The 19,206-nt window shown below is 38.3% G+C and overlaps 1 protein-coding gene across 2 annotated transcripts in view; it reads right to left on the bottom strand.

Moving 5' to 3' along the window:
- The window catches only part of ARMC2 (armadillo repeat containing 2), a 53,780-nt gene that overhangs the window by 18,293 nt on the left and 16,281 nt on the right, over window positions 1–19,206 (bottom strand). For both annotated transcript variants that reach the window (XM_088522368.1, XM_088522373.1), the window contains exons 6-11: window positions 17,299–17,391; window positions 15,796–15,971; window positions 14,895–14,997; window positions 9,960–10,180; window positions 5,711–5,856; window positions 4,362–4,461 (exon numbers count right to left, since the gene is read on the bottom strand). In XM_088522368.1, coding sequence (XP_088378494.1) covers window positions 4,362–4,461; window positions 5,711–5,856; window positions 9,960–10,180; window positions 14,895–14,997; window positions 15,796–15,971; window positions 17,299–17,391 — 839 coding nt within the window. The remainder of the gene's footprint in view (window positions 1–4,361; window positions 4,462–5,710; window positions 5,857–9,959; window positions 10,181–14,894; window positions 14,998–15,795; window positions 15,972–17,298; window positions 17,392–19,206) is intronic.

The raw sequence follows: 19,206 nt of genomic DNA, 5'->3' as shown, positions 1-19,206 counted from the left end.
CAAACCCACTCACCCAAATCCTAATGAAACTAAACAGTCATGCCATAAGGGGGAATGTTCATATATAGGTTATGATGCGAAGGCGGAAAAACAGAATAGATTATTAATTACTTTGTGGGAGGAAGATGGAAAAACAGAGTAGATTCCTGCAAGGGAGGAAGTCTGTGGAGTTCCACAGACTTCTGTGCTGGGACTTGCCCTGTTCAACAGGTTCATAAAGAACCTGGAAAGGCAGGTGAGCAGCAATATGGCAGAGTCTGCTGTTGACACTAGGATATTCAAAGCAGTAAAGCCGAATGAGGACTGAAGAATAGAAAAAAAAGACATGTAGCAACGGGTAATAAAATGGCAGATGAAATTTAAATGCAGATAGACACAAAATGAAAAGAAACAGAACAGTCCTACCTCCACATGTAAATTTACAGCCTTTGAACCAACCATAACAACTCTGGAGAGTGATCTTGGGTAATGATAGACTATTCTTCACGGGGATTCCATGAAAGGCTAGCTTAAATGCTCACAGGACGGCAAAAAAAAGCAATCCAATTTTGGGAATTACTGGAAAAGAGAGAAACATATGCAAGTATACAATCTATAATATGACCAACTCTTAACTGCCATATGCAGGTCTTGTTCACTCATTGCAATGTCATAAGATGTTGAGAGCAAAGGAGCAAGGATGCACAATGGTATGAAATAGCTTCCATAACAGAAACAGCTAAGGAAACAAGGGCTTAAGTAAGCAAGGATTCTTCAGCCTGGAAGAGACAACCTGAAGGGAATCTGATAAAGTTTTAGAAATTCAGGAGAGGTGTGGACTGAGTGACTATCAATCAACTATTCAACAACTTATTTCAGTAACCAGAAGTTATCAGAGCAATCTAGTAGAAGCTAAATTTAAAACAAGCAAAACGAATTATTCTTGCAATGCACAGTTGCTATGGGAACATGTTGAGCATGTCAAAAGCTTGTATGAGGTAGAGAAGAAACTGGAGGAGCTCATGGAAAAGAAGTAGGCTAGGGTTTATTAAGTACATGGGGAACCAAATCTAGCTGAGGAAGACTTCAAACTGAAAACAGGAGGTTTGGAAAGCGTAGATGATAAATATCACATATGCTTGCCTAGTTTTCACTCTTCTCTAGACATTGGATTTTCCCCACCTGTAAGGTAAGGACGGACGGGCCTTTGCAGAGACCCAATATGATTAGTATTTTGTTTAATAGGCAAATGCTGCATTAAGTGACTCAGATGCTTAAAAAATGTTTTCTAATTAAATCCTGCTTAGGCTGAACTGAAGTATAAAGAGACTCTGTGGCTATACAGTAGGCACAAGATTTGATCTCCATAAATATTAGTCTCACACCCCATATCTGTGCACAGTCAGACTGAAAATAGCCTCTGGCCTGTACACTGATCAAAGATTACATGGGTTCTGGCAGGGCTCCTGAAGACCACCTAAACTCAGACAGTGCTTGACGGACTGACAGAAGGTACTGCCCTATTTACGCAATCTTCCTGCTCCAAAAGCGTGGCCTCCTTGTGGCTTCTGACACTAACCACAGCCTGAGAAAGTCATGCTTTATAGAGCTTATCTAAGGAGTTCAGAAGATGATGATCTGGAAGGAGTAGCAGCAGCTTGTTCAAAGATTTCTAGAGAGAGGCAAAACAGACTACAAAGTTCTGTAAGGCCTCTGCTGACACCTTTGTGTCACCTGACAGCCAGCAAGGGCTGTTTTGTTTCCCCCAAGCAAGCTTCAAAACCAGCTATGAGTAAAGTCAAGTAGAACATGCACTCCGGATGCTTGGAAAAGCGCTGCTGAATTCCTCAGTTCTACCTTGCAGATCCAGCTGTCCCAATCCTGCGTACTCCTTACCTAAGAGTATGACACATGAAATTAAGGTCTTTCCAACTAAGTTTTTCCCAAAAATCTTTCTCACAGAGCTCCTTTACTGCTCTCACATTTCTTCTGCTCCTCTAAACAGGACACAAAACGAGCTGGGAAAAGAAAAAAGAGTTGAAGCTGCACCGTGGTGAAAATGACAGAGACTAGCTGGGGTCAGCCATGGGATTCACAGTTGGTGTGAGAGCACAGCGTTAGTCAACATCTCCAGTCCTCATTCCATTTTTATTTTTACAATATTTAATTGTGGTTATTTTTAAAGTTACTGTTCTGAAAGCCCTTGAGAAAGACGTGAATGCTGTTGGTTTTTAATATATTTCCCAGTATGCTTTTAGCTGTCACAACTGCCAATAAAAAAAACACTATTTCCTTCTTTATACATCAGTTCTGAGGCCTATGGATTTTGAATGCTTTGCGTTAATAAAACTGATTTATTTCCTCCCTGCTGCTTATTTTGCCAACAGACAACTTCATTCACTCTGTGGTTAGTAGTTTTCTGTTCAGCAGGTATTAACTCTGGCTAAGTCACTAGCTGTGAGCATATGAGGAGGAGAGGGAAGATTAGCAGTGCTAACTGCATCTGATGAAAAATGTTCCACTCCTCACAGCTCAAGGGTTTATTGTATTCTGCACAGTGCAGAAAAGAATGTGCGCTGCATTAACCATGTCCCTCTTCCTGCTTCTGCAGGGCTTCAGTAAGGTAACACCTGACAGGTGCATGTTTGTTTAAAAAACACAGTAACAAAAAAAATATTCTGAAAACATTGCATGTGTAACCATCACAACAGAACGATTTGTTCTAATACAAATTACTTTCTTACTAGTTAAGATTTTGATAAGACAGTGGCAGAATTTAACATAAAAAGCTGCAATGATCTAGTAAAAAAAGAGATGTTCTAGACGCACTTAATAAAGCAGACAAAAGAGAAGCTGATTTCTCCATATTACCTGTCAGCAAACATTTAGAACTTGTAGGGGAGCCTTGTGGCACAAACCCAAAAGTCTAGAAAAGTTTCCCTTAAAATTAGATATTAAGATTGAGAGAAAATTGTTACTCAATTTAAGCTCCATATTTTCAGTCACGTAATTTGTTCTTTCATCTTTAGCTTTTATACAACGCTCACAAGGAAAAATATCTGGGAATCTAGTAAAATACCACGCATTGGATATTTCTCCTATTATTTACGTAGCGTTCTACTGAAGTGTTTAAGACTATACAGTGCAAGAACAGCCCGAAACAAAAAATGCTGACTTATGCTACAGAAATGTTAATCAACAGGCATTTAGAAGAACTGAAATAACATAATCTCTCTCCTTCTTTGATGAGCACTATCACAGAAAACAAGGAGGCAGGGAAACAGTAAAGGGAGAAAACATTTTTATATTTGGCTAGAGAAGGGATATAGATTGTGCAGCACAGCCAGTATTACTGCCCTCAATTGCCTTTAAAAATAGCAGCACAAAGACCTACTCCTAACAATTCCCCAAGATAAACTGCACAGGCTAACTACATGTCCTTCAGCTAGTTTAGGTTCTGAAGCAACTAAGGAAGTTCCCTCCTTTTAAGGATAATCTTATCGCGATTTAACATTCTGTGTTTTCAAGACCTCTCTCCACCTCTGAACACCAGAGATTTACGCAAAAATTATTTTCTTCTTAAACTTTACCAGGCAATAAAACTGAGTAATCTGCTATACATAGGACACCATTCTAACCCACAACGCAATATTTTAAATTGTGATCCTGGACCAAAATCTCAGTCTGGCACGGGAGGACAAATAAGGAAAGAATGAAATGGAGAGGTAATAAACAGCAACAGTCAATACAAAACCAGACCCTCAGAATGCATAAGAAGGTTGATAGCAAGTAACCTCTTGTAATTTTAGCTAGCAATTTTGAGGTATGTTGACAAAATCTTACCACTTATTTCTAGGTGCAAGTTCCAAATGCAGTGTCCTGCATGATTTTCCTTGGTGGAAGACATCATGTATTTCTCAGGTATATGCTGAAGCCACCACCTCACAGTTTAATCAAGGAACAAACTGTTCCTGTTTTCAAACTGCTTAGCTCTGGAAAGTTTATACCTTTGCAGGGGAGAGGGCAGCAGAAATTCCTATGATTTTCTATCATTAAATATTCAAATAAAGGATTTACCAGAGGGAAAAAAAAAAAAAAAAAGTATTTTTAAAACCAAGAAAAGCAATCAAGTACCCAGAGGAGTGTTTCTATAGATGCAAGGATTGACAAGATAATCAACTGTCTGTTTGCTGTATTGCTTTGAGTTTTTAAGCAAAATAATTTCATTTCAATTATTTACTACCTAGAAATGCTATCAACCATTAAAAAAAATATTTGGTAAATGTGCACAGAAATAGGTCACTGAAAACAGGCTTATACCCAATAATACACAGACACATCAGAGGATTAATATATAAAAATCAAGAGATGAAAAAACTGACCTGCTTCTTATGGTGCTTGTTTAGTAGGGCTAAAAATAAGACGTAACATCTGGAGCAGTCTGCCAAAGCTGCACAGAAGTCATCGTAGGAAGAAAGTTTGCTATAAAGGTACAAAAATAAAGTAAAAATGAATGTGATCTTTTCCCTTCTTTTTGTTCAAGTCACTTTGCTTTTGCCTCTCAGAACCGTATTTTCCAACAAATGAAATGAGCGCATATATTTTGTCTTCTACTATAGGCATAGAGCTACATAGAACATAACAAAAGTCTAGCTATCCTTGACACAGTGAAGGAAAGAAGGGAACATAAGGAGCTTCCTAACCTACTTGCCATATGGGTCCAGCAGGCAAAGTCTAACATGTCTCAGCATTAAACAGGATGTGCCTTGGCCATACCAAAAATACTGCAGTAACAGAGTGAAGTATATAACCTTTTATTCCGACGTAGCCAAACCAGCAAATATTCACATTGTTGTCCAATTACAACAAAATAGAACAATACTTATAGACTCAGACAGACATAATCTGAACAGATTTGAATATCTTCGCTACAAAGAAGATTCCTAGGAGCTACTCACTGAGAGAAAAGAATAACCATTCTATATTCCTAGACAAGCAGCAACCTTCAAATCTCTGTTCTACGCTGCACAGCACAAATTCTTACTTTTTCTGCAACTGCAATTTCCATGAAGCTAATTAAATTGATTTTATGGTTAATTTGTATCCTCGGAGCATACAGTTCACCAAACTTAGCAAAAATACCTGAAGCAGCAGGAAACTTTAAATAAGACAAATTACCTTATTCTGCATTGAATTCTAGATGAAGTAAACATCCTTCTAAAGAACTGCAGCATAAGTATTGATTACAATTACAGAACTATTACATAACTGGACACTTTTCATGGCATTTTACCAAGTAAGAAAAAGATTCTCGTCAGAAGAAGCAAATACACTTAAATTGCTGTGGTCATTGCTAGAATTTGACATATTTAGAAAAAAACAAACAAAGTTTGTCTTTCCAAACATTCAGGGACTGCTGACACCAATGAACCCACTTTTGTGTTTACATGAACATGAAGTACATTCATGTGAATCACAGGTGAATCAGACGAATCACACTTTCTCTCTCATATACTTTATTTTTTTAATCACAGCCCCCAGTATGACTGAAAGCTTGTGTATTTTTTCCTTCTTTGTATTAAATATGGTCTAAAAGTAAGATTAAGAAATATTTAATATTTAATTAATAGTTATGTTTTAGTGCTTCATCCTGCCCTCTTTGAAGCCACGTGAGACAGTAACGCTGACCTGACTGCACGCTGACACAGACAGGCTTGCATTCTATACGTACCTGAGTATCCGGGCAATATAGGTGCACACATCTGCATCGTTCACGCGCTGCTGTAGCGCCACACAGAGCTCAGGGATGGCATCGTTGCTGACGAGCTGGCATCTCGCCTCGGGTAAATCAGCCAAATTTCGCAAAGTCGCTGTCATCTTCACAGAGAATATTTCCAGATTAATAAATCAGAGCTGTTTACTATGGCATCCGCACTGCTTTGAAAATTTAATAAAGCTAAGATCTGATTTGTTAACATCTAAGGAAGTCTGAATGCTCTGTTAACATTCTGCACACATGTATCTAGCAGTGAAAACGTAACAGTAAATGTGCGAGTGACAAAATTGGGTATAATGAAATAATTGTCTGGAAATGGAAGATTGCTATCTATCTTTGTCTGCATGCAGCTTTCTCCTTTGAGAAAAATACAATCTTGCACAAGTTTTAAAATTTTGTGTGCCTACCAATGGAAACTCACAATGCTGTGAATAGTTATTGATTGTTTAAATAATTTTTTAGCATAATGTCTGATTTTGCAAATCTGCATTTGAGTCCTGCAAATCAATAGAGACATTTAATATATTTTAATAATAACTGTGATAGCTGGAGTTGCAAACCAAGATGAATTGTTATTAAAAGACAGTACAATTTATTTTCTTTGATTAAAAAATTTAGAAGTTAAATAAGATCAAGATTGTATTCGAAGAGTATAAAATGAAACAGATTTAAGCCTCCAGTTTATTTTGGAGAAAGCAAAATATTTTCAGAAGATATTGTTCTACTTCAGGGAGGTTAAAGCAAAAAAAAAATATTCTACCACTTGTGGCCAGGCAAAGTGAACAATCTATTGCACACCCTGGGAATCTCTATTTCTCTTGTAAGATGAGAATATTCAAATGCAAAAGTCAGGCTGACAATGACATAAATTAGTAACTGATCTAAACCAGAAACACACTATATAGTTAAAGCAAGGTTATTTAATCTAAAGGGAAAGCAGGGAATCTTCAGATTTTGATTATTCCAAAAATAATGTATTAATATTCAATATGGGAATAAATATAGTTTGATAAGGCACAAAGACTATCTACCTGCAATGTTTTTAATCACAAAAATCTCTAGAAATAAAGCATTGTACCAGTAAGTTGGACTGCTTATTCAGTGATATGGAATTACTAATTTTAAAGGAAGAATAGATAATAAATCTTGCCCTGTCAAAGAACAGACTAAGCTGATGTCTTTGAGCAGCTTTTGCTCAGAGGATGAATTTACATATAGCATTTACAAATTGCTTTCTTAAAAATATATGAGGTCTATGCACTACTCTGTCCATTCCCCAACACTTTTGAATTGGCTGCCCAATTTCTATACATTTGACAAAGAAGAACAGGTCTGTGGTTACTACCAGTTTTAGGAAGACTGTGGTTGGAGAGGAGAAAGCTCAAGTTAGTGTTTCTGTCAAGAGAAAGCAACAAGCAGCAGCCTCCTCGCTGCTCTGCAGCTGTGTGGCACCAAACCCTCTGTACTCCACAGCACAGAAAGCCAGGGGGAACCTGAGGGCTGCTAGAAGAAGATGATGTTGAGCACCAGAGTTGGAAGCACTCACTGCCACATGTAAGAAACATGTAAGATACAAATCTGTTTAAATCAAATGTGCTCACAGACCACCTAACTTCCTTCAAATCCCTCGGGTCTTACTTGTTTATACTAGTACAGGACAAAGATGAAAGTAATAAGCTTTCAAAAGAGAAAACATCACAAAATATAATCTGTGATTATTTTTGTTATTCAAAAGCTTTCACATCTACAGATCTGCAATGTTTAATTGTTTAGAGTCAATAATGTGAAAAAAATTACCAGAGGAAATGCATTATTACAGGATTTCTGCAAAGCAGAAATACTACAGGGGAATCTAAAACACTGGGAAATAGACTCAGATTGTAGGAAATCTCTGACTGACTCCCAATCTAACTTGAGAGATCTTTACAAAAATAACATATTGCCATCACTTCTCACTGCCTCCCAGTCCTGATGGACCACCGCTCCCTGGAGCAGCAAGAATTCCAGGAGAGTTTTCCTGCATCATTTCTCACCATTCTCACTTTCCACTATTTCTTCCTTCACTCTCCCTCTAACCTCCACAATCCAATAAAGCAATCTTTACTTTTTTGCTATTAAATAAATAAATACTTAGCTTCATTATCACTCTCCAAACATGGTATCCCTTAGGCGCTACAAACATCCAAAATACTCTGGTGGCAATGGTCAGAGGATACTTCCCATATGAGCCCATACTGGATCCTTCTGAAACAAGCTGCCCTCAGATTCACTGCCTATGGAGCATCCTGTTTTCAGGCTGCACTAGTAACACTTCTCCAATACACTGGCTTGTTTTTCATACTATAGAAAATAAGTTATTGTGTCTCCTTTTTATATTTACAAAATCTCAAGCCTTTCCTTTTTATATTTACAAAATCTCAAGCCTTATGACCACACCCAAATTCAGTGTCATACAACCTCCATATAGCTTAGAAATAAACTGCTGAAACACTGAGAGACAGTATGTGCATGCACCACATGGCTGGTAATTAATTTGCACCTCCCTTTATACTACCACAATAAATATCAGAGTTAATCAAATAGTTCTGATGATTGACCATCACTGAAAGAACAGTTATAGCCAGTCAGAAGTAGACTGGCTATAGATAGAGTATGTAGAGTATACTGAGTGTGTGTGTATTTATATATATATGACTGTATAGAAAATGTGGTTTCTCAATGAATATTATGAAAAGCTCTTTTCAATATCATTTCCTTTTGATGCTCTATAGTTTTAAAAAACAGTTAACACCTTACTAAATAATTGTTCTTCGTTCTTATACAACAGCATTTACCCTTTTTTTGCTATCTGCCGATCAAAATTTGCAGTGAAAGACCAAGTATGTCATAAAAACTTTCATATTCTCAAGATGTGGATTGCAAATGAACTTTTCTTCAATATTAAATGGAACTATTGTTCCATATATATATATATATATATATAAATAAATAAAATACATAATGGAGCTATTCCTGCTTCTGTCTATACCAACTGAACAATTAGCCCACATGGCAGAAATTAATGTATACTTGTATACTGTTAAGGGAAATGGAAAGAGAAAGTCACACAACAGTAGGAATCGCTACTTTTTTTTTCATAAGTAGAATGAAAACAAAGTGTCTTCACTACTCCAGAAGAGCTACAAAACAGCAAAACAGCAACCTCAGTAATAATGTTATTTTACAGAGAAGAGACAGTTTTCAGTGTTGGCTTTTCCTCAAGAGAATCCCCAAGGCCTTCTTAGAAAAAGCCATACAAAAGTACCTTTTGCTATTACTTCAAATTATACTGAAAGCAGCACATTATAACGACCAAAACAAAAATGTATAATGTTAGTTTCCTTTGGTACATTTGCAATCTAATCCTTGGATTCTAAAACCAAACTTATCTACTCACAAATTGGGGTGGGGAGGGGAGGGAATAGCATTCTTGCAAAGCGGCAAAGTTCACCCTAAAAATACCCCCATTCATCTCTTTGCTACTTGGACCCAGCTTTGCATTTTTAAAGGCCATACCTGGCAATAGTTCTCTTTGTATTTAACATAAATTTCTACCTCTTTTTGCTCATCAGGAGTCCTGTTAGTTGCTTAACACCAACAGCAGCCAGCAAACTTAATTCGTTAGCATGTTCCAACGTTCCAAAAGCTGCTCAGCCATAGTTTTTGTAATTCCCTCTTCCTTAAATCATACTCCTTCAAAAACAATTTTTCAAACAACTATATTTTCCTGCACTTTCTGAAATGAACTTCTCTAGTAATAAAAGTGTATTCTAATCTAGTTTTATTCTAATCTATTCTAATTCTAATTAGAGATTTGTACTGATTCATTATTTCAGTTAAAAGAATTTAGGAAAAGCACACATTTTAAGTTTAGTATAACATCCAGCACTCTTGTCAGCAATATAAAGTAATAACAGAAAATAGTTTTATTTGGCTCCTAAAAATATTTCTACAAATTTCAGATTTTCTAAAGGCTCTAAAATTAACCACATAAAAACCTACCATAGTTAAATTTTGTTCCTGAGGACTTCAAACAAACTTAAAAAAAAAAAAAATTGGAGGGTAAACTCTGTCAGTGATACAGAATTACATGATTTCCTCTTATAATACTTTTAATTTTCCCCTTGCAGTGTATACGTTTTTAGAAATAAAAGTAAATGCTAACCTGGACCAAAAGGTGGCCCAGGTTGGAGAAATATGTGTCATTTTCTTTTATATTATTAATCTGCTTCATTAACTGCAGCAATGTTTCAACAGCTTGTTTGTTGACCATTTCATTAAGGAGTACTGCATTTCCAGACATGAATTTTACAGCTCCCATGCAATACAGGAGAGCTTCGTTGTTTTTTTGGAGATCTTCAGTTCTCAGGACCTCCAATAAACAATCTAAAATGAAAAAAAAAAATCAGTATTCATAAAGTCTAAGATTAATATTTTATATATGACAGAGTCCGGTCCTTGAAGAGAATAACAGCTCAGAGCAGAGAGTGGAACTCTGACTCAACCCTTTATAACGCATTTCTAACAAGTGGGCCAGAAAAATTGGTTATTTGGATTGCAACCAAGGGCCACTTACTGATGAATAACAGAAGGGCTTGAATTTGTTTTCCCAGGCTTCAGGAACCACCACAAGCTGCAAACACACATTGCTAACTGTTGAAATTTTCAGACAAGATACATGAATGTGATTGAATGTACCTGGAATTTCATGTATGAAATCTGACATATTCCAAAGGGGCTTATTTTCAGGATTGGGGTTCCACCTCCCCCCACCTCGGTACTTTCTGAAAAGTGTCTTAAACATCTCAAAGAGAGCACTCAAAGCAGAGATGCCTGTGCTTTCAAATATTTTTGAAAAGCATTTCTGTAGCCTTTTAGCTTTACTATTTATTACTAGTTCAATTATTGTAACATTTTTGCTTTATGCCACCTGAAGTTTTAAAATTAACAATTGCTGTTATAAGCCAAATGTATATTTCACAGTCAAAACGTGTCACAGATTATTAAGCAATCCTAGCCAGTTTTACACTTTTACTTTTCCAGATAACTAACTGAAGCTTGCATTCACTTCTGCTTGGACATCTTCTATATAGGTACATAAAGCCATTTTCCCATATCATTAAACCTGAAGGACACTGAGCAATCTTAGTTGTTCTCTTTGTCTCTGAGTCCTTTCCACTTGATCTTACAACCAAAACATCTTCATTCCTGCCACCATACACATACTGAACTTTAACACTAAGAGCATTCTCACTCATTAAACAGGCTACCCACGTTTTACCTGATGCAGATAAAATAGATGTTTTCAAGATCTAGGGTAGTAAGATATAAAGTTTTAATGAAAAATAAAGGAATGAATATCAATATAGAATTTAGTTCACATACCTTCATTTTTTCCATATTTCTCATATTCGAAAAGTGGTAACACTTTGAAAAGTGAAACACTTGATAAGAGGGTCTCTTAGCGAGAGATTCTTGCCAGGAGCAACAGTTAAAACCCAGGAAAGAGTCATTTTTGACAGTTCTCTGAAATTGTTGGCTCAGTTTCTGCAGCAGCAGACAAAAAAGCCAACAATTTTTCTCGGTATCCTGCTTGATGATGGCCAACAAGACAAAGGGCATTATCTTGCTTCTGTAAAACCTTGATACAGCCACATCTTGACTACTATGGGCATTTCAAGAAAGAAACAGCACAGTCAGAGGAGCTATAGGAAAAGGCTACTAAAACCAACAAGAAAAATCAAGCAATTCCCTTGAAGAGAGACCAAAAGGCTGGCACATCGCAGTATGAAAAAAACAGACTAAGATATATATGACTGAGGTTTACTGAGAGCTTAAACTCATAAATTCTGCAATACTAGAACATGGAACACTTAGTGAAAATAGCAGGCTTAAAATAACATACAGAAAACTTCTGGAAGTTGCTGCTGTAGGGGACTGTACACACCGAGTCAAAAGGGAATCAGAAAGATCAGAAAGGAATTATACAAATTAATGGATAAAAATGCCCCAACCGATAGAAAAAAAGTGTTAGGCAGGGATGCCTAATGCGCGAAGCATGGGGAATAAGCAGGACGAACTGGAGAACCGTGTGCGGTCCCATCGTCATGATCTCATTGGAATCACAGAGACGTGGTGGGATAGCTCGCACGACTGGAGCGCTGCCATGGAAGGCTATGTGCTCTTTAGGAAGGACAGGCTGGGAAGGCGAGGTGGTGGAGTTGCTCTCTATGTGAGAGAGCAACTGGAATGCATGGAGCTCAACCTGGGAGTGGAGGATGAGCGAGTTGAGAGCTTGTGGGTAAGGATTAGAGGGCAGGCTAATGTGGGAGACACTGTGGTGGGTGTCTGCTACAGGCCACCTGACCAGGACGAGGTGGTTGATGAGGCCTTCTATAGTCAGCTTGATATTGCCTCACGGTCACAGGCCCTGGTTCTCATGGGGGACTTCAACTACCCCGACATCAACTGGGAGGACAACACAGCCAGGCACAAGCAGTCCTGGAGGTTCCTGCAGAGCGTCGACAATAACTTTTTGACGCAGGTTGTGGAGGAGCCGACGAGGAGAGGTGGGCTACTGGACCTCGTGCTATCAATAGGGAGGGACTTGTAGGAGATGTTAAGGTGGGGGGTAGCCTCGGCTGCAATGACCATGAGTCGGTGGAGTTCAGGATCCAACGAGGAGGAGGCAGGGCTGTAAGTAGCCTTGCAACAATGGACTTCAGGAGGGCCAACTTTAACCTCTTCAGGGACCTCCTTGGAAGAATCCCATGGGCTAGAGCTCTAGAAGGTGGGGGGGCCCAAGAGAGCTGGTTAGTTTTCAAGCGGCACTTTCGCCACGTCCAGCAACAGTGCATCGCTGTGTGTAGGAAGGCAGGCAGAGGGGGCAGGAGACCTGCGTGGATGAGCAGGGAGCTTGTGGCAATGCTCGAGCAGAAGGCAGCGGTATACAGAATGTGGAAAAAAGGACTGGCCCCCTGGGAGAAATACAGGAACGTAGTCAGGGAATGCAGAGATGCAACAAGGAAAGCTAAGGCGTGGTTGGAACGCAATCTGGCAAGGGACGTTAAAAATGACAAGAAAAACTTCTTCAAACATATTAACAACAAAAGGAAGATCAGGGAACAACATGGGTCCACTGGCGGATGAGATGGGCTCCCTGGCTACAAATAACACAGAAAAAGCAGAGTTGCTCAATGCCTTCTTTGCTATGGTGTTTACCAAGGGCAGCCCTTTAGAGTCCCAGGCCCTAGGGACAAGACAAGAAGCCGGGGGAGAGGAAGACTCGCCCTGGGTAGAGGAAGATTGGGTCAGAGAGCACCTAAGGAACCTCGATACCCACAAATCCATGGGCCCTGATGGGATGCACCCCAGAGTGCTGCGTGAGCTGGCAGATGCCATAGCTAAGCCGCTCTCCATCATCTTTGAAAGATCCTGGAGAACCGGGGAGGTGCCGGAAGACTGGAAGAAGGCAAATGCCACGCCAGTCTTCAAAAAAGGCCAGTGAGCCTCACCTCCGTCCCCGGAAAAGTGATGGAACGGCTCATACTGGCTGTTGTCTCCAAGCACATGGAGGACAAGAAGGTGCTCAAGAGTAGTCAGCATGGATTCACCAAGGGGAAATCTTGCCTGACTAACCTGATAGCCTTCTATGATGGAACGACCGGCTGGATAGATGAGGGGAGAGCGATGGATGTCGTCTATCTTGACTTCACCAAGGCTTTTGACACCGTCCCTCACAACATCCTCCTGGGCAAGCTCCAGAAGTGTGGGATAGATGAGTGGACAGTGAGGTGGATTAGGAACTGGCTGGATGGCAGGGCCCAGAGAGTGGTGATCAGCGGTGCAGAGTCTAGTTGGAGGCCTGTAGCTAGCGGGGTCCCCCAGGGGTCAGTCCTTGGTCCAGCCCTGTTCAATTTATTCATCAATGACCTGGATGAAGGCACAGAGTGCTCCCTCAACAAGTTTGCTGATGACACAAAACTGGGAGGAGTAGCCGATACCCCAGAGGGCTGCGCTGCCATCCAGAGGGACCTGGACAGACTGGACAACTGGGCAGTGAAAAACCTCATGAAATTCAACAAGGCCAAGTGCAAGGTTCTGCACCTGGGAAGAAATAACCCCAGACACCAGTACAGGCTGGGGACTGACCTTCTGGAGAGCAGCTCTGCAGAGAAAGACCTGGGTGTTATGGTGGACGACAAGCTGACCATGAGGCAGCAGTGTGCTCTTGTGGCCAAGAAGGCCAATGGGACCCTCAGGTGCATTAAGAAGAGCGTCTCCAGCAGGTTGAGGGAGGTGATCCTGCCCCTCTACTCAGCCCTGGTGAGGCCGCATCTGGAGCATTGTGTCCAGTTCTGGACTCCACAGTATAAGAGGGATGTGGAGCTGCTGGAGAGAGTCCACAAGGATGACCAGGGGACTGGAACATCTGCCCTACGAGGAGAGGCTGAGGGAACTGGGCCTGTTCAGCCTGGAGAAGAGAAGGCTGAGAGGGGACCTGATCAGTGTCTATAAGTACCTCAAGGGAGGGAGTGAAGAGGATGGTGCTGGCCTCTTTTCAGTGGTGGCCACTGACAGAACTAGAGGTAATGACCACAAACTGAAACACCAAAAGTTCCACAGGAACTTAAGGAAAAAATTTCTTAACAGTGAGGGTGACAGAGCACTGGAACAGGCTGCCCAGAGAGGTTCTGGAGTCTCCTTCTCTGGAGATCTTCAAAACCCGCTTGGATGCAGTCCTGTGCCACATGCTCTAGGTGAGCTTGCGTGTGCAGGGGGGTTTGACTAGATGACCTCTAGAGGTCCCTTCCAACCTTAAGCATTCTGTGATTCTATGTATCATCTGACATCCTCAATATAGCAATTCTGATGGTGGAACATGGGGAAAACAGCACTTAGAAAGCACCTAAGCCTGTATGTTCTCCCCAGGAGGAATATCCTACAGCCATACTCTGATACAGAATACTGGACAAGATGGACTGTTAGTTTGATCTAGTGAGCATTATTAAACAAATTCAGAATTTTTCTCTATGGCTTGAGAGATTATTAATCTAACTCTTGTATTTCAACATCTTATTTACAAGAACAGAATACATACCCAGTAATCTATCATTTTGGATAATGTAATCATTTTTTTCATTTCTACAAATTTTAAATGCAAGCTTGCAGACGCTGAGAAGGTTTTTTCCATTCACTTTCATCTGCAAAAAGCATAAAAGACAAGAATCAGAACTAAAATCAATATATAAAAATACACTGTAATGTTTAAAAGTTAAGACATCATGGCAAATTTTGATTTTCACATAAGATCTCTCAAAGATTCCAGCTGAAACTCTGACAATATAGGTAAACCAAACTGAAAAGCTTGCAGAATTAAAGGACTCAAATATCTAACTGGTTTAAGCTCTATCAAGCAAACTGTGCCAGGTGACTTTAAAATAGCAGGTGATACATGATGTACACATTTTTACATATTTTACACAGGTAGCATACCAGGTAGCATTTTTTTTTCCCTTTAATGCACTCTTACAAAAGATATTCTGCATTGGATTCACTGGTTAGGCATCTATGGCCAAAGACACTCAGATAAAGGTAAAGGTGTTTAATCAGCTAAAGATACCCAAAAATTAAGATTCATCTCCACACTCAGGCTATATTTTATATATTATTACATATTTTATTATTTATTCTGTGTTTATTTAAATTCCTGTATGTGGATCCCAGTTTTAGTGCAAGGTCTCTTTACAATGCCTAAGCAACACATCAGCCACATCCTGTTTTCTGTCACTCCATCCTCCCCAAGATGTAATTTCCATGCAAAAAATGTCCATCTGGATGAATGGGAGACAAGCGTCCATACAGCAAGACCCTATTATTAATGAACATTTAGTTTAGATGAAGTTTAAAAGTATCAAGTGAAAACTTAAATGCAAGCAGTGATTTACAATGTTAACCTTTACATTCTACCATACTACAAAATAACATTTTAAAAGACTTACAGACAGAATAATCTTTGCCAGCTTTAGACAAAGTGGGTCTGAATCAATGTCTACAAGTTTATATAATGTCTTCAGGAGCACACTTTTTCTTTTAAATCTCTTCCCAAACATATTTCCTTCATGCAAGGCTTGATGGAGTTTGGTGCAAGCCAGACAAAGATTTTCTATATTCTCTTCTACTTGACATGGGTAGAAAGACAGAAGAATGTAGAAATTAATGATCAGTACCGTCCTCTCCAGAGTTACTCAATAGATATAGACACAGGAGAACAAAATAAAGAATTGTTTGCACAACAAAAAAAATCAGGCACCTAATCATTCTCTTAAAATGTTTACTCTTCAGAAACAGTTTTATGTTGGTCTTCCTGAAAGAAGAGAGACTTAAGCTAAAGCAATCCCAGAGTAACAGAAACAGCTAAAATGAAACACCGCTTTAATGTTTAGTAATCAGACTGACCATATGCCATCCAGCAGGAATCTGTGAATCTGAATATATATATATATATATATATCTTTAAACAGCTCTACCAAACACTACACATAAGAAGCAACACGCAGTTAAGGAATATTTTTCTGCCTATATGTTTTACCTAGAAGTTGATATATCAAGTGCTGCTGTAATTAAGACAGTCTGAATGCAAAAACTCTTCAGAACTCCTTGGTACATAGCAAGAGGGGTAAGATATATTTGCATGGATGGTTGGTCTGTGGATGAAAATTTCCCCCACCTTCTAATCTGACTGCTTCCAACATATATTTTAAATGTATAAAAACAATGTCTGCAGTAAACTATTAGAAAATCTGTATCTCAATCCAATGAAATCACATACTCATCATGAAATCATAAATCATACTTCAGAAGTAAAAGGGAAAGTCTCACTTGCCTATTTTTAAAAATCAAATATTTTAGTTTTTCATTTGTTTTTCCTGTTAAGTGACTCTGATAAAGGGCAGTACGAACTTACTTAAACTTCCTGTAAAAAACTTTGCATTTGCTCAGGCTGCAATTCAAAGCCAAAAACAGTCATAATCAACTAGGCAAAAAACATTTGGCACAAACTACCTTATTAATAAAATTTATAGTGGACTGAGTTATTTCAAGATTCAATCTTTCAGGATATAGTTAATTTACTCAATATTGTTTCAACATTCTAAGCCATTACATACTTTTCTCAGATATCTCATACCTCAAACACAAATGGAAGTTTAAGACCTCTGTAAATTTAATTCAGATTTTCAATACAATCTAAACTTAAAGCACTAAGTCTAGGTAGTACATTTTTCTTGAAATGATTACTGCATCATTGACTACTAAATTGATAGACCCATAAAATTGAATTATGGCAAAAACAGTGTTTTTCACACTATTAAGCCACTGAACATATGAAAGCATAATGAAGTAGTTTAATTATTGCTAATCTTTTACAACAAACATAGATAATTCATTCATGCTTTTTTCAGGAAGCAGTAAAGAAATTCCATACTTTCAAGAATAGTACCCACCATTCTCCATTTCACGCAGAATTGGTAGGATCTTTATCTGCCAAAAGTTTTCCTCCTCTTCTGATTCATTTACTCTTGTTTCCTCTTCTAAGCCTTCAAAATACATTTAGAACAAGAGCATCCATTTACTGAAGGCTTCAACTTCTACACAAATAGATTGTTTTATTTTGTCGGTCAAAAAATCCTCAAAATGTCTTACGTTGCGGTGTTCTAAGTTTGTTGATCTATCCAAGTTTTTTTTTTTTTAAATTAGAATTTCTCAGAAAGAAAAGTTTCAAGCAAAACTAGATTAGATGAATCTTTTGTTACATACAGCTGTACCTTGTGTGTAAATTAAGGTATGTCATTTTTTGATATTACTGTTTCATTTGATCACTGAATTGGAAGATTAGGATTGTATTTACATCAACATGTCATACTATTTTTCAGCTGACCTTCATTTTTCAAGCATGTTAAAATTGTGCTCATATGACAGCTGTATTAAGAACATCCACACTGCAGGCATCCTCTAGGGCTAACAGTTTTATCGAGTAAACATGCACAGTCACTAAGCATGGTTAATTAACACTTCAGTTAGAGAAGCATGGGGAAAAAAGTCTTAATCGTTATTACATCCTCTTAGTGATCCTAACCACCATACAATGAATTCTAAGGACTTCCTAAGTAAATTTACATAAAATACATATTTCCTTCTCATTCTTTGTTACATGTTAAATTATTTCCTACACAGCAACCCGGAAGACGAGTATCAAACTATATGTACCTGGAAGATTTTTCTCCTCCAACAAAAAAGTGACAGAAATTTTGAATGCAACCAATTCCCAGCTTTCTTGGCTACTCTCAACAAATCTACTCTACAATGAATAACAAAAAAGTGCTTCTTCCTTTCAGACAACTTGAGAGTCTACACAGAGCAGTTCTTTTTAACACTTTGGATTTTCTTAGTCTGCTTTGAGTATGAGAAACAAGGAGAAAATGTCCATCGGGAAATATCAAGCTGAAAACTGGCAGACCAATCAGCAGCTGTCTAGGAATCTTGAAACAAAAGTGAGAACTTGAGAACTGAGTACTGGAAGAGGTTGCCTAGAGAGGCTGGGGAGTCTCCGTTCTGAGAGATGCTCAAAAGCATTCTGGACAAGGACCTAGGCAGCCTGCTCTAGGTGGCCCTTCTTGTACAGACAGGTTGGACTAAATGATCTCCTCAGGTCTCTTCCAACTTCAAGCATTCTGTGACTTTTTTTAAAAAAATGAGTTTCATGCAGGTATTTTTATAGTTCCGGAACAGACAAAAAAGGCTTTATTATAATATTGAGGTACAGGATCTTTTTAAAAACAATTTATTATTTTTTAATAAGGAAACAAATCACATGTGATTCCACTAACACAAACAAAGCCATTAAAACTAAACTACATATGTTTTCAAGCGATATTTGTCACAAAGTATATCCTACTGCTTGGCACAAGCACTCGCGTTTAAATGACCATGTAAATTCTTACTTAGTCCAAGCATAGTATTACCAAACACAAAATAAACTGCACTATATAAAACTGATATCAAGAGACTTTCACCATGAGAACTTCAAATCAAGTACCTCAGACCTTAAATTAATGACTGTGTGCTAAGCATTACTTCGGACAGCAAAACAATTAAATTCTCCTGACTACTTTAAAAGGTCGCTGCTTTTAAAAGATATATGTATTTTAAATACTGCATATTTGTATTAACCATAACTTTCTATGTGTATTTTATACACCAAGTAAATCTAACAGTGATATTTATTTCAACAGAACATATATAAATGCTGCTACTTCATGGATAAGCAAGCATTATTAGTGTGAGCATACACATATATTACTATATATTATTAGATAGGTGAGTTAAGAACTGTTTTATTATTACTACTTTTT

This window comes from Tinamus guttatus, unplaced genomic scaffold, assembly GCF_059628265.1.
Source record: "Tinamus guttatus ecotype Peru unplaced genomic scaffold, ASM5962826v1 Tinamus_guttatus_pri_ptg000010l, whole genome shotgun sequence".
Taxonomy (NCBI): domain Eukaryota; kingdom Metazoa; phylum Chordata; class Aves; order Tinamiformes; family Tinamidae; genus Tinamus; species Tinamus guttatus.
The sequence above is the reverse complement of the archived record's forward strand: the minus strand, read 5'-3'. Positions and strand labels throughout refer to the sequence as shown.